General features: G+C 36.5%; 1 protein-coding gene across 1 annotated transcript in view; it reads left to right on the top strand.

Annotated features, from left to right (window-relative positions):
* Window positions 1–23,224, top strand: part of npr1a (natriuretic peptide receptor 1a) — a 44,564-nt gene that overhangs the window by 16,960 nt on the left and 4,380 nt on the right. Inside the window, exons 7-16 of the mRNA XM_015039559.1 lie at window positions 7,859–7,953; window positions 9,570–9,696; window positions 10,750–10,834; window positions 15,779–15,899; window positions 16,919–16,993; window positions 17,080–17,157; window positions 17,235–17,339; window positions 20,213–20,284; window positions 20,967–21,126; window positions 22,487–22,642. Coding sequence (XP_014895045.1) covers window positions 7,859–7,953; window positions 9,570–9,696; window positions 10,750–10,834; window positions 15,779–15,899; window positions 16,919–16,993; window positions 17,080–17,157; window positions 17,235–17,339; window positions 20,213–20,284; window positions 20,967–21,126; window positions 22,487–22,642 — 1,074 coding nt within the window. The remainder of the gene's footprint in view (window positions 1–7,858; window positions 7,954–9,569; window positions 9,697–10,749; window positions 10,835–15,778; window positions 15,900–16,918; window positions 16,994–17,079; window positions 17,158–17,234; window positions 17,340–20,212; window positions 20,285–20,966; window positions 21,127–22,486; window positions 22,643–23,224) is intronic.

The raw sequence follows: 23,224 nt of genomic DNA, 5'->3' as shown, positions 1-23,224 counted from the left end.
GCGGACACTGCACTTTGACCTAACCCCAGCAAAGCCCAAACCGTCACCTAGTAACCACAGTGGAACTCTGTCCGTTACCTAGCAACCACAGTGGAACTCTGTCCGTCACCTAGCAACCACAGTGTAAGATTTTGTGTTTTTGCATTGAAAAACATTATAAAAATTATATTAAGTGCGTGTAATTGCAAGATTCAATAATCAAGTAAAAAATCACACTGTTCTTTATTAGAAAACATGTTAATTTGAAAAAGCCTTTGACCATCTATTAAAACATTTTAATCATAAGCTAACGCTCTATGAAGTCATGATAAAATTGCCAGTTATTTGGTATTTTTACTGGTGTAAATCAGAGCCTGTAAAGCCTGAAGTTGGCTCAATGCGCCCTGAGAGAAACCAGCGTTTCTCTGCCACCAATCAATCATGCAGTCGATTAACCAACGAGCCTCAAGACCTATCAAGAGCCCCGGAGCGCCACGGAGGTCAGCCTGGGAATCTGAGCCTGACGGACGCTCACATTCTCACGGCTGTGATGTGTGTCAGCGGGGAGCTGGCGTGTTAGCACAGAGCTGCGGCGCAAATTTGTACCAGCTGGCAGCGACACTGGGAACAGGAAGTCTTAGGCCCAAACCAACAGCCAGGGCAGGAAAGTCACACCGCAAGGAATTTAAAGGGAAAGTTTCACTTTTCTCTGTTCTGCCTGGTCAGAAGCGTGCAGAGATTTGAGGGTTGTTTTGTGGGTCATTCTGGAGAACCTGCAATGTCAGGCAGACCCAGGTTCTGGAGTTCAGAGTCGGTCCGCGGTATATTGTCAAGGCTGAACGCCTTACATTGTTAGCACACACAGGAAGTCGTCAGTCATTTTTCAGAGTCCCTAACAGCTTCAGGAAACAGTTTGCAAGTGTAAAAACAAAGAGAAAATTTTTTGCCTAATTTTACTGCTGACAGTGTTGACACAGGAAAACGGAGGATGTGTGTGTGTGTGTGTGTGTGTGTGTGTGTGTGTGTGTGTGTTGTTGACACTTTACCTTAAACTAAATATAATTGAGCTGAATCCTCCTGGGGGAAAATTTCCTTTCATTAATCAGGTTTATTTTTTATTTCAAGTCAAGTTTTAGAAACATTTAAATAATGTAAAGTATTAGCAAAAACCTGTGCCTAAGTCCAGATAATAAATTGTCAAGTAGGTGACTGATTTGGTTGTGAAGACAGTTTAAGCTTTAATAAAACATGCTAATGCTAACATTAGCATACTCAGTAACAAGAAGTAATTGTTTCAACTCTCATTCCTGATATTTATTTTGTAGCAACTCTACATTGATTTATTATGTCTCAACATATGACACAAGAAAGTTTTAAAGGGGTCTTTTTATGCAAAATTTGCATTTCAGATGTTTTGTCTTGCTTCGAAAAACAAGCTAATAGCTTAAAAAACACAGTTAAGGTTTTTTGGTGTCTGGAAATGAAGCCGTTTCAAAACTCTCATGATTGTTAAGTCACAATTGATGGGCACTGCTGTTACCTAGCAACCTCATTGGAGTCCTGCCTGTTACCTAGCAACCCAAGCTGTAAGATGTAGCAATATTTATAGTATTAACCTGTTTGGTTTTTTTTGCATTTCGGTTTGCGTCTCATATATTTACAGCCATACTCTATAGGATCTGTCTGTAAACACCTTTAATGGAGTAAAATGCTGAGCGAATGTGTTTTGGTTTGCATTCACTCACTAAGATACATACTTTATATGGAAATAAGTTGATTCAATTTGGAACAAAAGCAGTTAAAAATCTGTAGCTATCACTTAAGATCTTGCCTGACCCGAAAACAAAGAAACGTTTTTAGACATTACTTTAGATTAGACGTGTCAAAAATGTGGCCTGGGGGTCATTTGTGGCCCTTGAAATGATGTTTTTTGGCCCTTGACCAGAAGTCAAGAGTAGTAAAAACTTGGCCAACAAACTAGAAAACAACTGATGACCCAAAAATGTGGAAATTGTCTGTTTTTCTTTGAATATGGCAAAAGACCAAGGACCTTTTTATGTTTTAGATTTTTTATGTCATAGAAATGTAGTTTTTGTTGAGTAGACGATACTCAACAAATTATCTTATCAGTGAAAATTATCTTATCAGTATAAGATAATTTTAGCAGTTTTAATATGATGGATTTTGTGGTCCGCCAGTTGTTTAAATTGTCCAGTTTTGGCTCCCAGAAAAAGTTTGGACACCACTGGTTCCAATGGTTTTTACTAGAGGGCGTCGGAGTAAGGTGGGCTAAAGACAAATACAGAATATCTTCATATTAAAACATAAAAGCACAGGAATGTTCATACTAGGATGTTTTGTTCTCCTTGTGTAATACCCAGATGTAAATGGGTCATTTTAAAATGAATCCCCCAAAGAAAATGCATTTCCTAATTTCATAAAATCTATTATTATGGAAAGTTTTTCTAACAATGGAGCCCCAAATTCCTGCACTGACACCACACCCAGCTGGTTTTCCCAGGAAGGAGTGAGATAACTGTTTGTCAGTTTTGCTTTAAACTTATTTGTTTGATCCAGCTTAATTCAAAAATAACCTAGACGACAATTCTGGGATTAAATATTATCAGAAATGTTTCCCCTGATCTCCTCCCCTTTGTTTGCGTTTGTCTCTTCTGTTGAGATTTTATCAAACTTTTTTTTTTTCTTCCTGAAAACCTAAAAAGCAGCAGATAGCGTTTGTTGAATTTGGACCTTGGAACTGAAATAACTTCTTGCTTCACCACAAAACTAAACAGAGAAAGAAAAACTGCTGAACAAATATCAGCGACAGACTATGATCTATCATCGCGGCAGACCTGAAGTTTATGGTCCATAAAACACGCCTCAGTCGGTCAGATGCAGATGTTGATTAAAACTTTCGAGAAATAACTCTTCTGTTGTTTTAGTTTGTGAAATATTTAAAAGATAAACAGATAAGAGCTTTCATCATTCTTGACTCACACAGCGGAAAGCACTGAGACGCCTCTCTGGGTTTCTGCAAACTCAGAGACAGTGAGATGGACCAGATTAACAATCTGAGACAAACCAGACAGAGAAAATCTAAAACAGAAAAAAATTAAATGTGACAAAATTATGAAGGGCTAAAAGTGACTAAATTAAAGAAAAACCTGTTTAAATAATTTGGATAATTTATTTAATAGGCAATTTATTAAGTATGTCATTAAATGATTAAAATGCAAACATATAATAGACAATGCACCATCAGTGGCACAAAAAGTGGATGCAGCGCATGCAACGCATAGGGGCGCTGCACCAGAGGGGGCGTCAAAACCCCATCTGGATGGGGCGGCGTGCCGATGATGTCTTCGCATCCACTTGAGCGCCCTTACGCTCCTTCACCTTGCGCACATAACGGGGTAAATGTAGCGAGTTTTGCCTTTCACGCGTCTATGTCTCGGGAAGTGGGGGGGAAGGGGGGGCGCCTATTTATGTTTTCGCAACCACCTGAATAATATGTAGGTGCGACCCTGTGCACCATAAAATAATTTTATCTGTCAAACATGGCCATTAAAGTCGAGGGACGGGGGTACGTGTTGGTGGGCGGGGCTATGTGTGGAAAGGGCGAGGCTAACACTGTCCTATCAGTGTTGGCCTCATGTTTTGAGGCTAAAATCATAAACTAATCCTCCGTAGGCATAATGGAGGATTTTTGTGGCACACGAAGTTGGCATTCATTCTGTCTGTCCACCAATCCCTGATCCCGCCCATCAACCCATAGCCCCGCCTCCGGTTCCTCCCAAAGGTAAGCACCCTTGCCCCGCCCCTCAACTTTGATAGGCTAGTTTGACAGATAAAATTATTCCTATGGTGATGCTGCAGGAACAGGAAGCATTAAATAATTAAATACATAACTAATTATCTGCTTTGGCAGTTACAAATTAGCATTTTAAGGACCGTATGACATGTTTCTTAAATAAACATAATAAATTAAATATTTACCAACATATTTGATATGTCTGATTTTGGTGATGTCACTCATAAAAATTTAAAGTTAGTTCAATTGTTGACTGTATGTGATTTTCTTTATAACTTTGTAATTTTGTGTTAATATGTAAAGCACTTCAACAACCTTGATTGGTTGATTAAATTATGCCTAAACACTAAATTAAACATTTATATATTTTATGACAGGTTTATTGTTATTTATTTAATTTAGTCCCTTATGACCTCCCATACAAAATAGACATGTTCTGAAAATTCAGATGTTTTTTCTGTTTGTGTATTTTCTTTATTCCTTTTATTTTTCTTTATTCCTTTTATTTTAGAAACTCATTGGACAGAACATGTTAGACAAATGTGAGGTCAATAACTAAGAGGCTTTTATACAGCGTGTTCAGCCCAGTACAGTCTAATCATATCGTCAGTTTTAGTTATAATAAAGTACAATTGGTACCAGTACAAGTTGTCCAAGAAGCCCAGCTGATTGCATCCAATCATTGAGGAAAAATAGTTTAGTATATGAAAGTAGACGAGGTTTCTGTCCGACTTAAAGAGGCAGAACAGATCTGGATCCAGAGGGAGAAAGAGTCACTTTAAACTTGTTAATAGTTCAAGCAAAATAAAATACCTCAATAATAAAAGACTAGGCAAGAAGAGACAAAACAGCACAAAATAAGAAACGCAAAGCGATGCAGGACTGGAGGAAGTGGGTCCAGGTGTGTGAGAAACGTCCCCAGAAAGTGACGATGCATCATGGGAAGAACCAGACAGGCAGACGGTCTCAGCTGGACAGAAGCGCTAATCTGATCACTGCGTCATTATTTATGCCTGTGATCATGAATCTGTTGATGCAGCCGCCGTGAGGAGACCTGCATGAAGACGAGAAATAATCTGCTTGGTTTCATAGGTTACACTTCAGGAAGTGACTGAATGAGCCATCTTTAAAACCAGCAAACCAACCTGTTTAGATTAACTACAAACCAACAATTACAAAGGTCAAACTCCAGTCAGCCTTATGGACAAAACTTGATTGATACAAAAACCCATGTGATTGACGGGGAACTTTCATAGAGCTGTATGTACATATTTGAGCCAGTAGGATCAATTTTGACTGTGTGGATTCAAATAAGTTCAAGCCTAAAATTCATGATATCCATGAATATGATGAGTAAATTACAGGGGGTCTGTTGTGTAAAATTCACATTTTACATGTTTTTCTGCTTCCATTTGGGTCTCAGCTCCTCCTTAAAACAGACCAACGGTTTAAAAACCCACCCAGCTGGTTTCTGACAACAAGTTCATGTTTTTTGATGACTTATTTCAAAAGCTTCTGTAATGTAGCATCACAAATCGGCAGACATGCCCTTCATCTAGCAACCCTGGTTCTTCTTTTAGATGCCATCCATCGCTGCGCTGCTGCAGTAGAACGATAAATGAAACCTGGAGATGTAGGTGTTACTAATTTAGTGCCACAGCTAAAGACAAATAAAGCAGAATACCTACTGAAGAACAACTCAAAACCACTTGTTTTCTTCTTTTTCCTCGCTCTCTGTGCCCCCTATGCTATACACAGACTCGTTGCTGTAGCAACTGACTGACAACAGCTCCACTAGTGTATTGGGAATCAACACAAAAAAAAAAACACGCAAACATTTCCCACACCAGGCTTGGTGTTTATTTTGCTGTTGTTAATAAGTGATTGTCTGGACACAGCAGTGGCTGATTAGCTAATTTAAACACAGCTCTGCTGTCAGAGTTGGTGTGTGAATCGCCTTTTTTTCTTTAATTGAACATGAACACAGAATCCCGCAGCACATCTACATGTGAAGGTTGTCAAGCTAGCATTACTGATCCCCTCGCTATTTGTTTTTTATTAAAGCCTAGCCTGTGAAGTGTTTTACCCTCGGACCTTGTTATCTCATTGTCCTAAAGTTGACAATTAATAGCAAAGCACTGCATTCTTTTTCCTTTACACATCAGGCTTATGTTAAAGATTCAGTGCGTTATGCTGACAACTGGACAGGTAAAACCAATGGTAATCATCATCTGTGAGCGGTTTTTGCCCTCCATCTGGGAGATGTTGCCTGCGTGACGTCACATTGCAACATGTCTAAATAAATAAGCAGACCTGAGCAGATTAAAATATCATTATCTAAGAAGGATTTGGTGGGAAAAAAATGTAATGACCTATTCTAACCTGTTCAAGGAAGCGTAATAGGTCACCTTTGACCTATAGATGCCTATATTTACAGCTTTTACATAAGGAAACTGATACTAGTATTTACCCTAACTGCATCAAAAGCTCATTTAATTTCCCCCATATATAGTAGCTAAATTTATACCTAAACTGTAATATAATCAAAACCAGGATCACACTGAGAACTCAGACACTCGGATCCATGAAAACACACCCTTGTCATTTCAGTGTGTCTTTCAGCGTGTTGATGGCGCTGATAAACAGGCCGCTCTGCTTGCTCTTTATTAGATTGAACTGCTTTTATCCACCAACACACACCGAAACTAAGTCAGCGCCCATCAATCACCGGCGATGTGCGTCAGAGGAGGAGAGAGCGATGCTGGTTGAATTCAGGACGAACTGGACAGGAGCAGCAAGGCGACTCAAGTAGTTGACAGTAGAGGGAGCTCTGACGGGCAACAGCAAAGTATTTCTGGTCACTGCCAGACCTGTAAAACAAAAAAATCACTGAAAAAGAACCTGTCTGACAACATGAAGCAGGCGAAAAGTGCTGAAAAAGAAATACGTCATGCTTTCGTCTATATTCAAGATTAAATGAGAACAAAACACGAAGGCTTTCAGACTCCTGATACTTAAACTATGAGTCAGGATAAAATAATCAACTAATTTAGCTATCAATGGATTGTTAATTGAAGTATACAGACTCAGATCAGTAAGTAAATAAAAACTTCAAAACAGATATATACATTTTGCATTTAAGATATAGATAGATAGATAGATAGATAGATAGATAGATAGATAGATAGATCTAAGAGTGATGTAGTAATTCAATTTGACTGAATGTAAATAAAAAAATAAATAACAAATATGTTAAGCTAAAAATAATCTATAAATGTAATAAATAAAAACATGTGGACTAGGATATACATTTTTTCTTTTAAATGTTAGAAGTTTAAGTTTTTTTATTTTTGGGGGCTTGCATTAACAATCCACTACATTTTTATCACCATATTAGTTGAAAATAATCTCAAAATGACGATGTTATCATTTATCACAATAATTTCTCGTGACTGGAGCAGCAACAACCCTTAATGTCACCAGTATGTTTGAATTCCCGCTTTGCGCCACTCCTTCTCCTCCCACTGCTTTCCAGAAAAGGTAAACGATCGAGCGTTCAGCTTTACTGGTCTGGATGGTGTAAAAAGTTCTCACACTAAAACACCGACATCAGGTTTCAGGCCAGGTGTGGATTTGCTCTCAGTTTGCAGCTGAACATAATCAGAAAACATGAGCAGAAGAAGTGGAACATCTGGAATCCAGTTCATTTAAATACCAGTCTGTTTTGGAGATGCTGAGCTCCAAATCTGGACTTTTTCACTCTTTTTTGTGGATGCTGTGACTCTTCCCACCCTCTCAGCTGAAAGCTGAGTCTCCTCCTCCTCATAATTCTTTCAGTCACATTCTTGGCTTTTGTCAGTTTGTTGGACTTTAATCAACGAAAGCAACAACTGTTTTCAATCACTCTCTGCGTTGTATTTTTTTTATTTTTTTTTTCATTTAAAACAACACAAATAACTGTTATCAATTATAAAATATGTTCAGGAGAAAAAGTAAACAAACAAGGCAGAGAAGAAAGAGGACTTTTTATTAAATTAACTCAGATAATGTGTGATTTCTCTACAGGCGTGTCGGGAGAGGTGAAGATGGACAAGGTTGGAGACAGAGAGACGGACTTTGCCGTGTGGGACATGACGGATCCAGAGTCTGGAGAGTTTCAGGTAAAATTTCAGATGAGGCCTTCACAGTGATTTATGAAACCGGGATAAGCGTGAATCTGCAGCTGTGGTCAGGAAAAGGCAGCAGGAGTTATTTCAAACTAGTTCTGGGTCTGTTAGGACAACAATCAGAGGGATTGTTGGGTCTGTAAGGTAAAGACTAACTAATGACTTCAGCTACAGTAATAACAGTTTTTGAACTTCACGCTCTAGCAGTGTGTGAAGACTAGCCTTTTCATTCAGAATACCTAAGAAACAAGTTACTTATTAGCTAAAAGGTGCATTTTAGCCCTAAGTCAGATAAACTATGGATCACTTTAAAAAACAGACTGAAGATTGGGAAAGTTTCAGTAGGAGTAACATTAAAGGTTGAACAGACGTAGGTCTACGGGTTATACTACACTTAGTACTTAGACAATGAGATTTTAGTCTTCTCAGTTCTTCCTATTTTGATCTCCTTTCAGATTGAGATGTTTTAAATCTGTCACTTTAAATCTAAAAAAGCTGCTGCTGGCCACGCCCCCAAACTCAGTGTTTACATTCACACATAAAAATGGCTGCAAACAAACTCTCGCCTTTCCCATCAGCCATCGGTAAAACCAGCTGACCAAAGTTCCGCTTGGGTTGCTAGGTAACGGGGCTGGGCCTGGCTGGGGTTGCTAGGTAACGGGGCTGGGCCTGGCTGGGGTTGCTAGGTAACAGGTCTATGGAAGGCAATTTAAAAACTTGGAGGTTTTGAAACGGCTCATTTTCCAGACATTAAAAAATATTAACTTGTCTGGGTGTTTTTTTTAAGCAGTTGGGTTGTTTATAGAAGGAGTTGAGACCCAAATTTAAAGAATAAATCACTAACTTTACACATTTTTTTCTTCCAACAAGTTCCACATAAGGTATGGTAATCTGTTATATTTACAAGAACAAACCAATTTAACCCAACAAACACCTTGTTAATGTGTTAACTGGAAATAAAACGTTAACTGCACCGTTTCCCTTCTTTCAGTGCAAATGGAAGTACAAAAAAAACGTTCAAAATGTGAAATTTGCATAAGAGTCCAGTCTAGTTTAGATAGAAACAACAATGTTTGTTTTTACAGTTTGCAGTTTATCTGCACCAACACCCAGATTTATGTTGGTTTGACATTATTTAACTGAGGCCTGTAAAGTTGGAGACCATTGTTAATGGTCTTTCAGAGTGTAACAGACAAACAGACTACTAGATTTACTTTGTTTTTCTCCTCTATCAACACTGAGGTCTCTCTGCGTTCAAATACAATCATCTTAATTGCTCTAGGTAAAAACGGGGCAATGAGGGTCGATGTGATCTGCCAAATATGGTCGCGGTATGAGTTTTAAAAACCAGACACTGTTTGTAGCCAAAGCAGTTATTTGCAATGCTGATATTGAGCACACTGACAAAATGATGATAAAAACATGTTTTGCACTAAGAATATTATTCCTTACAGAATGATTCATCACCCTGATGCACTGTTTTCATACAATAACTGCTGACAACTTTCCACCCTGACATTATATTAATGATGCAAAACTAATGCACGAAAGCTCCAGAACAGCTAATCATGGTTAGTAATGATAATTTAATCATTGCTGTGTGTTTTCAGGTAGTGTCTGTGTATTATGGCAGCAGCAAGTCGCTGGATAAGAGTAATATTCGGTGGCCTGGAGGGAAGATACCCGTAGACATGCCAGAGTGCGGCTTCAGGAACGACCACCCGACCTGCCTTGCACGTACGAACAGCACACATACATGGAAATCTGACACAAATATTTACTTTAACCACATGTTTCACTGGGTTTTATTGAATTTTTATGTGGTAGACCAACATAGTAGTGAAGCATAGCTAAGAAGTGAAAGGAAAAGTTAGTTTTCTGAATAAAAATCTGAAAAGAGCCCCATAAATTTGGTAGAAGCACCAACATTGTTTTGGGTTCACTGCAAAAACACACAATCTAACCAAGTACAGATTATACAGTAAATATCTTAGTACAGTTGAAATAAGACAAAACTAACATAAGTAACCCTTAAGCAAGATATTTTAAGTCAGTAATTCCTTAATATTTTCCCATGTTGGAAGTAGAATAATCTGCAAATCGAACTATTACTTTTTCATTAATATTAAGGAGTTACTTACTTACTTACTTAAACTCCGATATCTTACTGAAAAGTTACTTTTAAGTTAGTTTTGTCTTATTTCAAGTGTAAGATATTTCACTAGAAACTATATCAAAAATCCTTGGTAAGATTTTATGTTTTTGCAGTGTTGTCTCTCTACCAGCTTCGCACATTTACTCAATTTGTTACTCAGGTTTCTTTGCAAAAGAGCCGAAACTCTTCAGTACAGCTGAAACGATTAATCGGATAAATTGTGATTAATCAATTATTGAAATAATCGATAATAAATAGTAATTGATTAATCATTAACTGGAGTATATGGACTCAAAAAAATGCCAATACAACATACTCAGAGCAGTAATTAATCCACACCTTTCAACAAATTCTCCCATCAGCTTCTGTCAGATAGAATAACAAGATCCTTTAAAGTTTTTGTTCTTAATGAAGCAAAATGCTTTAAAAATAGTTGTAAATATATTTCCAGGTACTTAATGACTGTAGCTGCATTTAAAGACATGTCAGCAGATTAAAACAGTGTCTGCTTGCTCTACTTGAAAGCATCGTGTGGCTGCAGAAACGCAGTAAGATTCCCATTTTCTTCATGCTGGAAGCAAACAGCGTCGTCTTCCTGTGCTGATGCAGGCTGCTTTTCCTTCTCACCCACACAGGTACCATTACAATGCATCAGATGGTTGCCATAGTGATCTGCTTCGTCTTTATAATCATCGTCACCATCACCGTCTTCATCTACAGGTGAGACTCACGGGCTCAGCGGATCCTGGTGTCAGTTTGTGTTTCCCTTTAGAAAATGTAAACTACATTAAATATTGTGGGTCAATAAGATACAGCAGCTGGTCAGGAATAATTTTAACAACTTTTATGGTTTATTTTTGTATTTTTAACTGAGCTGGCAACCAATAATTTCACCACCAACTTTCTGGATTAGAATGAGAATCAGAAAGTTGAAGGGAAGCATTATATATTTTCGAGGCACATTCATAGTGCCATTTTATATCACAATCAAGTAACAATGTTAACTTCAGTTATAAAGATGCTGTATGTCAAATGTGATTTGACTTTTTAGTTTGATGCCTTGAAATTGGGCCTCTGTCTCTTTAAGAAGCTCCTGCTCTTTCCAACACTTCGCCTTCGGGAAGTCGTCACATCAAAGTTTCTCCATTATGTCTTTAATATTGTTCAGGGTGATGTTAACAGAAAGGGGAGAATAAAGGATTTATTAAACATTTAGGAAAGAATCAAAACACTCCAGGTATGCTTGGATGAGAGAATAGCATTTTAACATGATATAAAGCTCAAAAAAGTCGATTTGACAAAATAATGCCCCTTTAAACCATTACGTATATGTCAGCTACTCTGCTGAGTGATTGTTTTCTGTAATTAATCTTACAGATAACAAGATATATTTTTAAAATATGTATTTTTGTTAATGCTAAAAAATGCCTCTTAGTGTTTTGCTTCACTGAAAGTAAGAAATGCAAGCAACAGCAAACGTTGACAGATGGTAGAGCAAGCTGTCAGTGAAATCCTGAGACTGGAAGCAGAACCAAACAATCCCTTCTTCGTTTTGTTAATCAGGCACAGAGAAATCTTTGTGGTGAAGGCTCCAGAATGGCTCCAGTGAAATGTGAAGTTAAGGTGCAAACAGCCGCTCAAATGAGGCGTTTTAAAAAGCTTAATGATGAAAACAGAAAACTTATAGGACTGAGCTTGGAAAGAACAACACCCAGAGGACTGAAGCTCAGATAAGGCAGAGAAACAGAAGAGTCCAGGTCTGAACTATGAACAATGAGGAGCTTAAATACTCGGGCCGGGTTGTTAGGTGACAAAGGAACCAGAAACACTAATCACAGGAAATGCGGTGCAGCTGCGGCGAGAAGAATAGTAGTGACACTGAAGGAGGAAGACTCACGAACGCAGAGGAAGCTGAACTAACGCTCAACAAACCAATAAGAGAGAAAAACTGACTATAATCTAAGAAAAACTGACTCAAACCGGGTTGCTAGGTGCTGGAATTCTGTATGCGTTGCTAGGTAACAGGGCTGGGCTTGGCTGTGGTTGCTAGGTAACGCCGCAGCGGTGGAATGTGACTTAACATTCTGGAAGTTTTTAAAACGGCTTCTTTTCAATGCAACAAAAAACATTCACTTATTGCCAAAAACGTGTCTGTATTTGGTTTTTTAAGCACTTGGGTCATTTTTTTGTTAGTTTTTTTTTAAGCAAATGGAAATACAAAAACATGCAAAACATGATTTAAATTACTATCTTTACTATGGAAATTGATGTTTTTTGTGGGGTTTTTTGCCTGTTATATGACTAAAAAGAATGGATCAAAATCTGAATTGGCACATCAGAACTGAAAGAAAACAAGAAATCAACATTTCCCAAGAAAAGCCTGATCAGTTGATCACTAAAAGTATTTTTACTAAAGTATAATACAGTTTAATAGTCTTTCAAAATGTAAAAAGAGACACAATGAAAACATAGTTTTCTCACTCATGAAGTTATTTTTTTGCTGGTGTTCTTGAGATTAGTTTCTGCTTCTTCTTCTGAGCGGACAGGCGTAAAGACAAGCTGCCTATACTGCCACCATCTGGTCGATCTGTGTTGCTTTGGTTTGATGGCTTACAAAGTGTCTGATTTACAGGTTTTTACTTCTGTTTTTTTCTTTTTTTTAATGTTTAAGGTTTACTTTGACTGTGACTGGAAACCGAACAACAAACACTTTTGCACATTGTCATTAGAGCTTTATAATGGTGACCTTTACTAAAGGTCGTCGTTCACAAAACTCAGAAACTCACTTTGGTTCTCACAAAGATACGGAAATAAAAACACATTTTTGTGGCAGTTCAATCTCTCACAGGACCCCTCCCCCTCTCTCTCTTTCTCTCTCTCTCCATTTTATTTTGTATTTTTCTCTCCTGTCCTCTTTCACTTCCTTTCTTTTTCACACATCCTCTTTCCTCTTCTCCCTCCTCCTCTGTCTTTTTTCTGTCTTTCCTTTTGTCTGTCATTAATAGAGAGGTCACAGCGAGGCCCCGAGTCAGAGGGTGGAGAATAAACATTTAAAAAACAGGACTTAAAAAGATCACAGCGTTTTTCTTTTTAACACTAAAATTGTTCTGACCTTTTTAAAAATGTCAGCAATTTTCATACAACTGCTAGAAGCTGAACTCATCTGCATGTTTATGAAATACTAAATCCACTTTTCTTAATAGATTGAGACACAAGAAACATTACTGTTGTAACTGTATTACCTTGACACTGATGTGTGTTTGTGGTAGATAATTAATAATTTTGTTAACATTTATGCATTAGTTTGCAGTATTAAAATATTGTAATACTTGAGAGAAGTGGGAATTAGTTTGAAGGATTTTATGGGCAAAACTTGACCAAAAATATTTTTTACTTGTGAATATAGCTTTGTAAAATTATGGAATAAAATTTGGGAGATTGAAAAAAAAAAAGATTTATTTCTGTGCAGTTTGTGTCGATCTGATTAGATTTAAAAAGCAGAAATTGATGCGTATCATTTAGCTCACCTTGGTAAAGTAATGAAGCCTCAAGCTGATTGGACAGAAGATCGACCAATCAGAAGAGAGACTGTTAGCTGCATTTAGCATCTGTAAGAAGTGTTTATTCATGCAGAATGTAACTAAAAACCTTCACAGAAACCTTAATTAAACAAACCGGCATTAAAACATTGAGTAAATAAACATAATAATAATCACACTGAAGAAACAAAATACTGGTAAATTGTTAATGTAAATAGTTTCAGGGTAAATAACCCAATGAAGTAACTCTGTTTCTGTAGGTTTTGGATTTTTGGCAGCAGCGTTTTGGATGAACTGTTCTGCCAATAAAGACTCCTTTCCAGATTTCTAATCTACTAAAAATAAAAGCGCACAGCTGCTTTTTGTTATCCTTTATTTTGAAGGCTGATATAGTAAAATACCTTTGGTGGATGTTAAAATTAGACCTGAATTCTTTGGCTTCACTGAGTGTATTTAAACGCTAATCTCTTACTTTAGACTTTCGAACAAAAACATTGACTTTACTCAGATTTTGACCCATCCAGTCACTTTTATTGCGGACGTACTGGTGCTAAAAGTTCTTGGGATCTGTAAGGAGACGTTCATAAACTTCATAAAAAACTGAATACAATATTTTTTCCTACATCTACAGTTCAAATAAACTTACTGTAATTTTACTTTATTCACAATAATACAAAGTACAAAATATTTTTGGTGCATTTTTGCCCCTTTAATTTCTCTAAATAGAGGAAAATGGTTTATGTATGAAAAAACTAATAATGTTTGTATTTAGTTATCCTTCTGTTTATGTTTAATATCATTAATAAAGATGTCAAGCAATAAATCTGGGTTGGTTCTCAGTTCTTAGGTTAAAGTAACACACTGTAAAACCTTTGAAGTTGGTTTAACTTGAAAATTTAAGTCAACAAGAAATGTAGTTTGTGTTTAACTCAGGAATTAAAGCTCATGAAATTGATTTAATGAGAGACAAGTCGTCTAAACATTGTTTTTTAAGTTAATTCATTTTGAATTGTGAGTTTTAACTTCATGCTGTAATTTAAACAAAATAATTATTTCACAATAAAAAGAAAATAAACTGCCCTCATCTAGTTAAAGAGACACATTTCTCTATTCTTTTACTCACAATATCAAGTTAAAATAACTAATTATTTTACTTTAGAATAATTAACAAACTAGACTCAGATCAATGTAACTCACTTCCATCTCAGATACAAAAACATGCCGCTAAGCATTCTGGGAAATAGTTCCCACTCCTGCCTTTTACTTCTTTCTGTTTTTTTAAAACTCTAGTTTATTCAACTCTTGACTAAATTGATGAAAAGTTAAAACAACTTTCTACTGTAAGTTTATTTTTCACAAACTCATTTAGGTTCAAAATCTAAAATTTACTAAATTTATTTGACTTAAAGTGTAGAAGATAGTCGACACAACTAAGTGCAGCTCAAATGTTTTACAGGGCAACAAATAATAAATACACTGCAAAAACAAGTTTTTTGTCTTGTTTCTAGTGAAAATATCTTAGTACAAATATAACAAAATTGCTATTTAAGCAAGAAATTGGATCTTTTCTTTTATGAGTAATTCCTGAGTATTGATTTTAAAAAGTAGTTTTACTGGGAGATTATTTAACTTATTTGAAAAATGTTTTGTTTTAGGTGAAATAATCTGCTAATAAAACTAGTACTTTTTTATTAAAACAAGCTCATATATCTTGCTGAAAAGCTACTTACAAGTTAAATTTATTTTATTTAGAGTGTTCTAAGATATTTGCACTAAAAATACCTGGAAAGATTTTGTGTTTTTGCAGTGTATTCATTTAATTATTGTGTAATTTGAGCAAATTTGGTGTCAATATTTTCTTTTTTTTTCTTGTGTTTTGGAAATTAACCATCTTCTACGCGCGCATCCCAACGTTTAGTGGTTACCATGAGCCTTTCTTAGTCAGCAGTGTCAACCCTGAAATGATCAGAACTTGTTTTGACCTCAGAAATCGTTTCTGTCTCTTCTCTCTGGTGAGCTCTCCTGTCGCCTCTCTCAGTGTTTCCCCTTGTTTTTAACACACACTAATACATCACCAGCTCTGCAAACACACGCACACACACCTGTCCTCCTGTCTGTTGGATAGGAAGCTGAAGCTGGAGAACGAGCTGGTGGCCCAGCTGTGGAGAGTTTCCTGGGACGACATCCAGATGACCAACCTGGAGAAATCCCTGCGGAGAACCTGCAGCCGCCTCACCATGTCTCTGGTACAACGCGCCGTAATGCAGCATCAACACTGTCACTGTGTGTTCATTTACAGTATCTAAACGTCCGGGTTCTGGTTCCTCTGACTGCGGTTCCACCTGAAGCTTTTAGCACGTTCTGTTGCCTGACGTTATTTTAATATGGCTTTTATTTTGAAATGTTTATGCAAGACAGTCAATAATGACAAAATGAACCTAAATAAGTCGACCTGCAAAACTATGATGGAGCATTAGAACTAGAATATTTTTTAATTACAAGAAAAACGTCGTTTTAATAAAATATGAGCAGCAGGTCCGTATCATTCTTCCTTCAAAACATAAATTAGTCAAGTTGTTATTTGCATAATAATTTCAAAGTCCTGCTGATGCTGAAGTATTTTAATATGTGTAAAAACAAATTATAACTTCTCTAGATTGTTTGTCATTTTAATCTTTTATTATTTTTCATAAAGTAGTTTTCATAAAAATATTACTTTATTCACATAATTATTATAACTTTATTCTAGTTAGATTATCAATATTCTCATTCTTTTGACTTGACCTTTTTTCTCATATTTATTATGACATTATTCTCATTTTATTAAAATCTTATTATCGTATGATTTTATTTTCACAGTTGAAGAAAGAAAATCTTATTCTGGCTTTAATGCTTCAACGTACAAAACTGAAGTAAAAAATCAAAAAAGTTTGTTTTTCTGTGCAGACAGTTGTAAGATAAAAATTAAATTGACTTATTTTACATTTTGAGGACTTTTTTATTTTTTATTTTTTATTTTAAAAATATTAAATTTTTTACAGACATTTAAAAAAATCATATTATTATTATCACTAGTATTATTATTATTTGTTGTTATTATGTTTATTTATTTGGCCATATTTAAATTATCTTAATTTTGAACTTTTCTTTTTCTTTTGCACATTATTGTTGAAACCTTCCTTTACATAAAATGACTGAATAACTTTCAGTCATTTCAGATGAAAGGTTTTACTTACCCTGATCATATTTATGATTTTTTCTCCAGAAAGGATCAAACATGGGTTCTCTGATGACCTTGGAGGGAAACTTTCAGATCTACACTAAAACTGGATACTACAAGGTGTGTGAGAGTCGCAGCACATTAATCTGTAAATCTGCTGTAAATCTGCTGTGAGGGGATGAAGACGAGGATTTTCTTCCTCTCAGGGAAATCTGGCTGCCATCAAATATATCAACAAGAAGCGCATCGAGCTGACGAGGAAGGTTCTGTTCGAGCTCAAGCACGTAAGGATCCGCTCTATTTTTAAACTGTCCTGGTTCCAGGCGGCTTTGATGTGATTTCAGTCTCTTGTCTTCTGCAGATGCGAGACGTTCATAACGAACATCTGACTCGTTTTATTGGAGCCTGCCTCGACCCGCCGAACATGTGCATCATCACAGAGTACTGCCCCAGAGGCAGCCTGCAGGTAGAACCCACCCACCTGCACACCGACCAACCCGCTGGACACAAACACTTTTTACATTCAGCTCAAGGAAAAATATAAAAAATCTGAATTTTTTATTTGCTGTCCAAAAGAAAATACATCAGCATTTACAAGGATTTGGATCAACACTTCAACCAGATTTAAATATTTTTCATTCTCAGTTTGTTAGTTTTTACTTTTTGAGCTGTTTAAACTGACGGCAGAATCGTATTTTCTCTATTTTTAGCTAAATTGTCTTTGGTTGGCTAAAAATTAGTCACATATTCAGAGCAGATTAAATGACTCCAAACCTTATTTACTAATTTCAGTCAAATTGAACAAAACACAGGCAAAAAAAAAATAAAATAATAAAGCATAAGAAAAACTCAGAAAAGATCAGGGGTGTCCACAGTGCGGCTCATGTGCCTCATGTGGGCCGTGGAATGATTCTGTGTGGCCCTCAACAGGAAGTTGATGCAGATAGATTAACTTTTAATCTTTAAGGATGAGATTTTACACAGGTACATATTTCTTTTAATTGAAAACTTTAGCTAAAACACAAATTATTTGTCTGTTCTTAATCATATTTTTTACTTTATTTTAACTTCATTATATTACATACAGAAACTTTTACTCAAAAGCAGACTTGGCACCCAGTCAATAAAAATGGAAAAACACATTGAACATAATCTGCATATTATTCTTGTTGCAGAAAAAAACCTTCTACGCTAAGTAAGTAGAAAAAAATAAAAATTAGAGCAGTGTACGTTTCTGTTTCAGATCTATGATGATTGACAGATCAGTTTTGTACTTAAAAATTTTATTTGAATAACGATACGTCATATTGAGTTTCTTATTGTGCAGGGAAAAACAGAATCAATTGGAAATTATTTTTCCATTTTCAATTTTAATAAAGAAAGCTTTGGCTAGCACTGCCTTCTGTGATGTCATCAGAGCCATGTGAGGTTTTTGGTACCGTTTGAATAGTAATTTACAACAAAACAGCAAAGCAAATTTAAAAATTGACCATGTCATGTTATCCTATTGTCCACGAGATACATCTGAGGCAATTTGACTGATTTTACAGAAAAATCTAGGTAGCAGCTTTAAGGGATTGGGTTAGGACACCTGATCTGGGTTCAAAAATGATCCAAAAAGCAAAACAAAAGAAGGTTTTAAACTTTTCTTCTGCTCAAAGCTTTAAAACGTTACAGAATCGTCTCTGTGTCTGAATCACTGCAATATTTTTACCCCTCATCCTCCATGACCCACCGTCCACATCAGCCTCTCAAACCTTTAGCTCTGCAGAAGTCCTCTGCACAGCTACAGTTATCTCCCAACACTGTAACCTAGCAACCTGCCAGAAGGGTAACCTAGCAACAGCTGCTGTGGGCTGCGTGGGGTTTGGGTTGTTGCCAGATGACCGCTGAATTTAAGAGTGGAGTGAGTTATTTTCTGCCTTGAGAGGACGGAGACGGGGGTTTTTTTAGTGGAGGAACATCGCCGTCCTTCTGCAGATGTCCTCACTGAAACGACCTCAGAATGGTTTCACTGCGAGAAAAAAGTCTCCGCGCTGCAGAAAAGCTGCTGAGGTGAAGAAATATCTACAGTTTGAAGGTTCAGGATGAAAGCAGGACTTTCTTGTGTTCAAACTGAAACCTTTTGCTTTGAACGAGGGGAGAAATGATTAATCATGATTAATTGATTATTTAAATAATCATCAAGTAATTTGCTAATTGATTAATTGTTAACTGGGCTCAGAAAAAAGGTAATTTGCTGGAAGAACAACACACTCAGAGCAGTAACTTAAAAAAACTGTATAAAATATATTTATATATTTTGCATTTAATGTATATATAAAAAATGTTCTAAGCAAAATTTATCAAGTAGTTTTAGCTTTGCCTGGTTCAAATTATGTTAAAAAAAAAAAAAAAAAAAAAAAAAAAAACACCCACAACACAGAAAGTTAGAACTTTGCAAAGTGCATAAAAACAAATAGGCAAATGCAAATTAAATGTGTTTACAAAGCTTGTTTTTTTTCTGAACACTAACATCAACGCTTCCAAAATAGTTTCATTAACTCACGTTTTATCCTTTCTGTTATGGCAGCTAATTTTACCCATAATTCTTCTCTAAGTTTAACCAAGACATAGTTTATGCCAAAAATAGTAATACTAATTAGAATTGAAATGATTAATTGAAATAATTGTCAACTAATTTAGCAATGGATTAATCGTTTACTAGAGTATACGGACTCAAAATGAAGCCCATTTTCTGGAAGAACGACATACTGACAGAGCTGTAATTAAGTCAGGTAAAAGGAACAGCGATTCAAGTTGATGTTAGACGTGTTTTTTTTCTGCTGATGCATCTTTTGCTACATATAATCAAACATTCACTAAAGGAACTCTGTTACTGCATTTTAGGCAATTAAAAGTTTATATTCTTATTTAAAAAATGAATTTAATTATTTGGTTATTTAATTTTTAATGTATTGTTAATGAAAACGTCTTAAGTGGTTAATTGAATAATAATTTTTTATCTGATTAATCGACTAATGTTCAAAATAAAGTTCCAGCCCTACTTCAAAGCGTTGTCTTTGCCCAGATAAGATGCAGGATGTTTTAATGTTTTGGACTTTAAGACTTTTTTCTACTCGCTCTCTGACTGCAGTGAGGCAGAAATAACATCCCGTACTCCAGACACGACTCTGGTGGTTCTGCCGCAGCGTGGGCGCGCTTGTTTAAGTTGTCGGCGTCGTCTGCGGGGTTTTACCCGCTGGCTGCTTCACGAGCCCACACAGATGATGATGATGATGATGATGATGATTAAAACAGCAGAGGGTCGGGATGAAGCTGCCTGTGTTTGTCTTCCAGGACCTGATGGAGAGCGACGGCATCACTCTGGACTGGATGTTCAGATACTCGCTCATCACCGATATCGTCAAGGTAACGACCCGCTCAACCAAACTCACCGATTCTGCTCTACCAAACTGTTGGAGGATGCAAAAAAATCACCGATATAACAACCTAATATTCACATTTATTTTCTTTTTAAAGCAGATGAGTACAGATCAAAAAACTTGCTGCGTCACTTTTTCCTTCCACTTAACTTTCTGTAAATATTCTCCAACTTTTTTTGCAATATTCTATATTTGAAGACATTAAATTTTGGTTTTTATAACCATCAAAAATATCAGATATGAAGAGTTGAAATACTTTCCTCTATGGGTGATGATTATATAGTGCTGAGATGACCAATCGGATTAATAATGACAAATCAATTATTCAAATAAAGCTCAACTAATTTAGTAATTGATTAATAGTTAGCTGGAGTACACAGAATAAAAAAATGCCAATTTGTGAAAGAACAACATATTCAGAGCAGAATATTATTATATTTTAAAATATTTTTCAGTCAGATAGAGAAATGTGAAAGCCTCTCGATCAGCTCTCTACTGCAGCCGCTCTGGTTTTTCTGACAGTAATAATTCATCTACTTCACCAATCCAGTAATTTTCACATGTAGCATTTGACAGCCTTCGCATGCTCCAGTTATTTCACATTTCCACCATATATTTACAATCAATCACCCAGCAGTCAGTCATTTTCAATGATTATGCCTGCGCAGGGAATGGCCTTCCTCCACAACAGCGTCATCGTCTCCCACGGCAACCTGAAGTCCTCCAACTGTGTGGTGGACAGTCGGTTTGTGCTGAAGATCACAGACTATGGGCTGCAGAGTCTGCGGACCAGCAGCTGCCCCGAAGACACACACGCCTTCTACGCACGTACGAACAAAACACACACTACCCAGTTCACAGCACAGGGCGTCGAAAAAATATTTACACCCCTTGAACTTTTTTGCAGTTATTGATCAAAAGAAGTTGACTCAAAAGTTTTCACGGGCCAGAAAGATGAAAGTAAAACTAAAATAAAGCACAAAAAAAAAAGCAGTCCATATTTCTTTGTTGAAAGAAATCCAAAACTTAAAAAGGACTTTGAATATTTGCTGTATTAAAAGAAGGGTTTTCAAATTCTTTTTATTCTCAGTAAAAGAACAGAAGTTGGGTCACTTTCTTTCAAAACGCTTGTTAATGTTTAGCCAAGGTTAATAATTCAGATACAAGCTGATCTGAGAGCAGCGAAGTTGACTTTTCAGAAAAGTCTCTGTGATGGTTCTGCTTATTATAAACGCTTCAAATATAAAACGACAAAAAAATTTCCATTGTAGGAAAAGTATGTCTGTAACAATTTTAGCCTGATTACAAGTAAAGTCTGTACGCTGCAAAAACTCAAAATCTCACCAAGTATCTTTGGTCTAGCTTCTAGTGCAAATATCTTACTTGAAATAAAACAAAACTAACTTACAAGTAACTTTTCAACAAGATACATGAGCTCTTTCAAATCAGCAATTCTTAAATATTTATAAATACTGTCAGATTATTTCACTTATAACGTGGGGAAAATGTCTTGTTATAAGTGAGATAATCTGCCAGTGGAACAAGTACTTTATTTCAATAAAAATAATTATGGAATTACTTAATTCAAAATACAATAAATCACCTTAAAACAGTCTCTACTACATAGCAATGGTTCCCAATGAATAGCTGACAGTTATAAAATTAAACATATCTCAAATGCACGATATTAACTGCGCTAACAGTTAAAAACTTATACAAAATGTGGCAAAGTTACACATAAAACCGTGTATAATTAAATTTATCTAAATATAATACTGGTGAAGAAAACACAGAACTGATGGTCCTAAAGGTTACCGACGGCAACAGAAAACGGGGGCGGTGCTGTCGGTTACTGGTTGCTACGGTAACCACCAACTGCCAAGAGCAGGTAGCAGGAAAAGTTACATTTTGACTCAACAAGACGAATTTGAAGAATAACTAAATAATTTGGACAAACTTTGAAACTATAATATTGTTAAAAGAAAACCCTGTTAGATAAATATATGTAACAAGAAGAGATTGTCAGCATTTTGTGTAAGATTTTTGCATTGGATACACATAAAATATGGATCTTTCTGTCCATAAAGTGACTACATTTCAAGGAGGTGTCAGTACATTTGCTAAGCTCTCTAAAAAAACATTTTTTTCCAGTTAAATAGTAGTTTTTTTTTATGAATGAACTGTTTAGGAAAGCTGTGGACTGCTCCTGAGCTGCTGAGGATGGAGTGCCCACCCTGCAGTGGCACCCAGCGGGGCGACGTCTACAGCTTCGGCGTGATCCTGCAGGAGGTCGCTCTGCTGAAGGGAGTCTTCTACCTCGACTCGCACTCCCTCTCTCCCAAAGGTCAGCGCCGAAGCCAGCCTCTAATCTCTGAGCCGAAACACAAACGCGATGAAAGCGTCGGGCTGTTTACATTCCTGCCTGGCAGCTGGACGGGCCTTCGCCGTCGGCACGTCATTAACCCTTCGCCTCGTTGGCCGCTTGGCGTCAGGTGTTATCTCCACTTCTGGAGTAAACATGTCGCTGCCTGGCCCGCTTCGGCAATACACAACATTAATTATGATAACAGTTAAAAACATCTACCAAACACGGCAAAGGTACAGATACAGGAGCTTGTTTTAAGTCAATAATTCTTTAATATTTATAAAATTACTAGTTCCACCGGCAGATTATTTCACTTATAACATGGGGAAAATGTCTCGTTATAAGAGGAAATAATCTGCCAGTGGAATTAGTACTTTTTTATAATCAATATTAAGGAATTATTTTAATTCATAACCCTAAATTTTAGATAATTTTGGCCAATGTGTCAAAACGTTTTGACGCCACTTCCTCCAGGTGATGATGTGTTTTAGGCAACAAGTTGTCAGAGTGATGTTCAACAGGAACTGATTCCTATTGAGTTTCAGAGCCGGATCGTCCAGG

Source organism: Poecilia latipinna, unplaced genomic scaffold (genome assembly GCF_001443285.1).
Source record: "Poecilia latipinna isolate Pla-1442-1.1 unplaced genomic scaffold, P_latipinna-1.0 Scaffold476, whole genome shotgun sequence".
Classification (NCBI taxonomy): domain Eukaryota; kingdom Metazoa; phylum Chordata; class Actinopteri; order Cyprinodontiformes; family Poeciliidae; genus Poecilia; species Poecilia latipinna.
The sequence above is the reverse complement of the archived record's forward strand: the minus strand, read 5'-3'. Positions and strand labels throughout refer to the sequence as shown.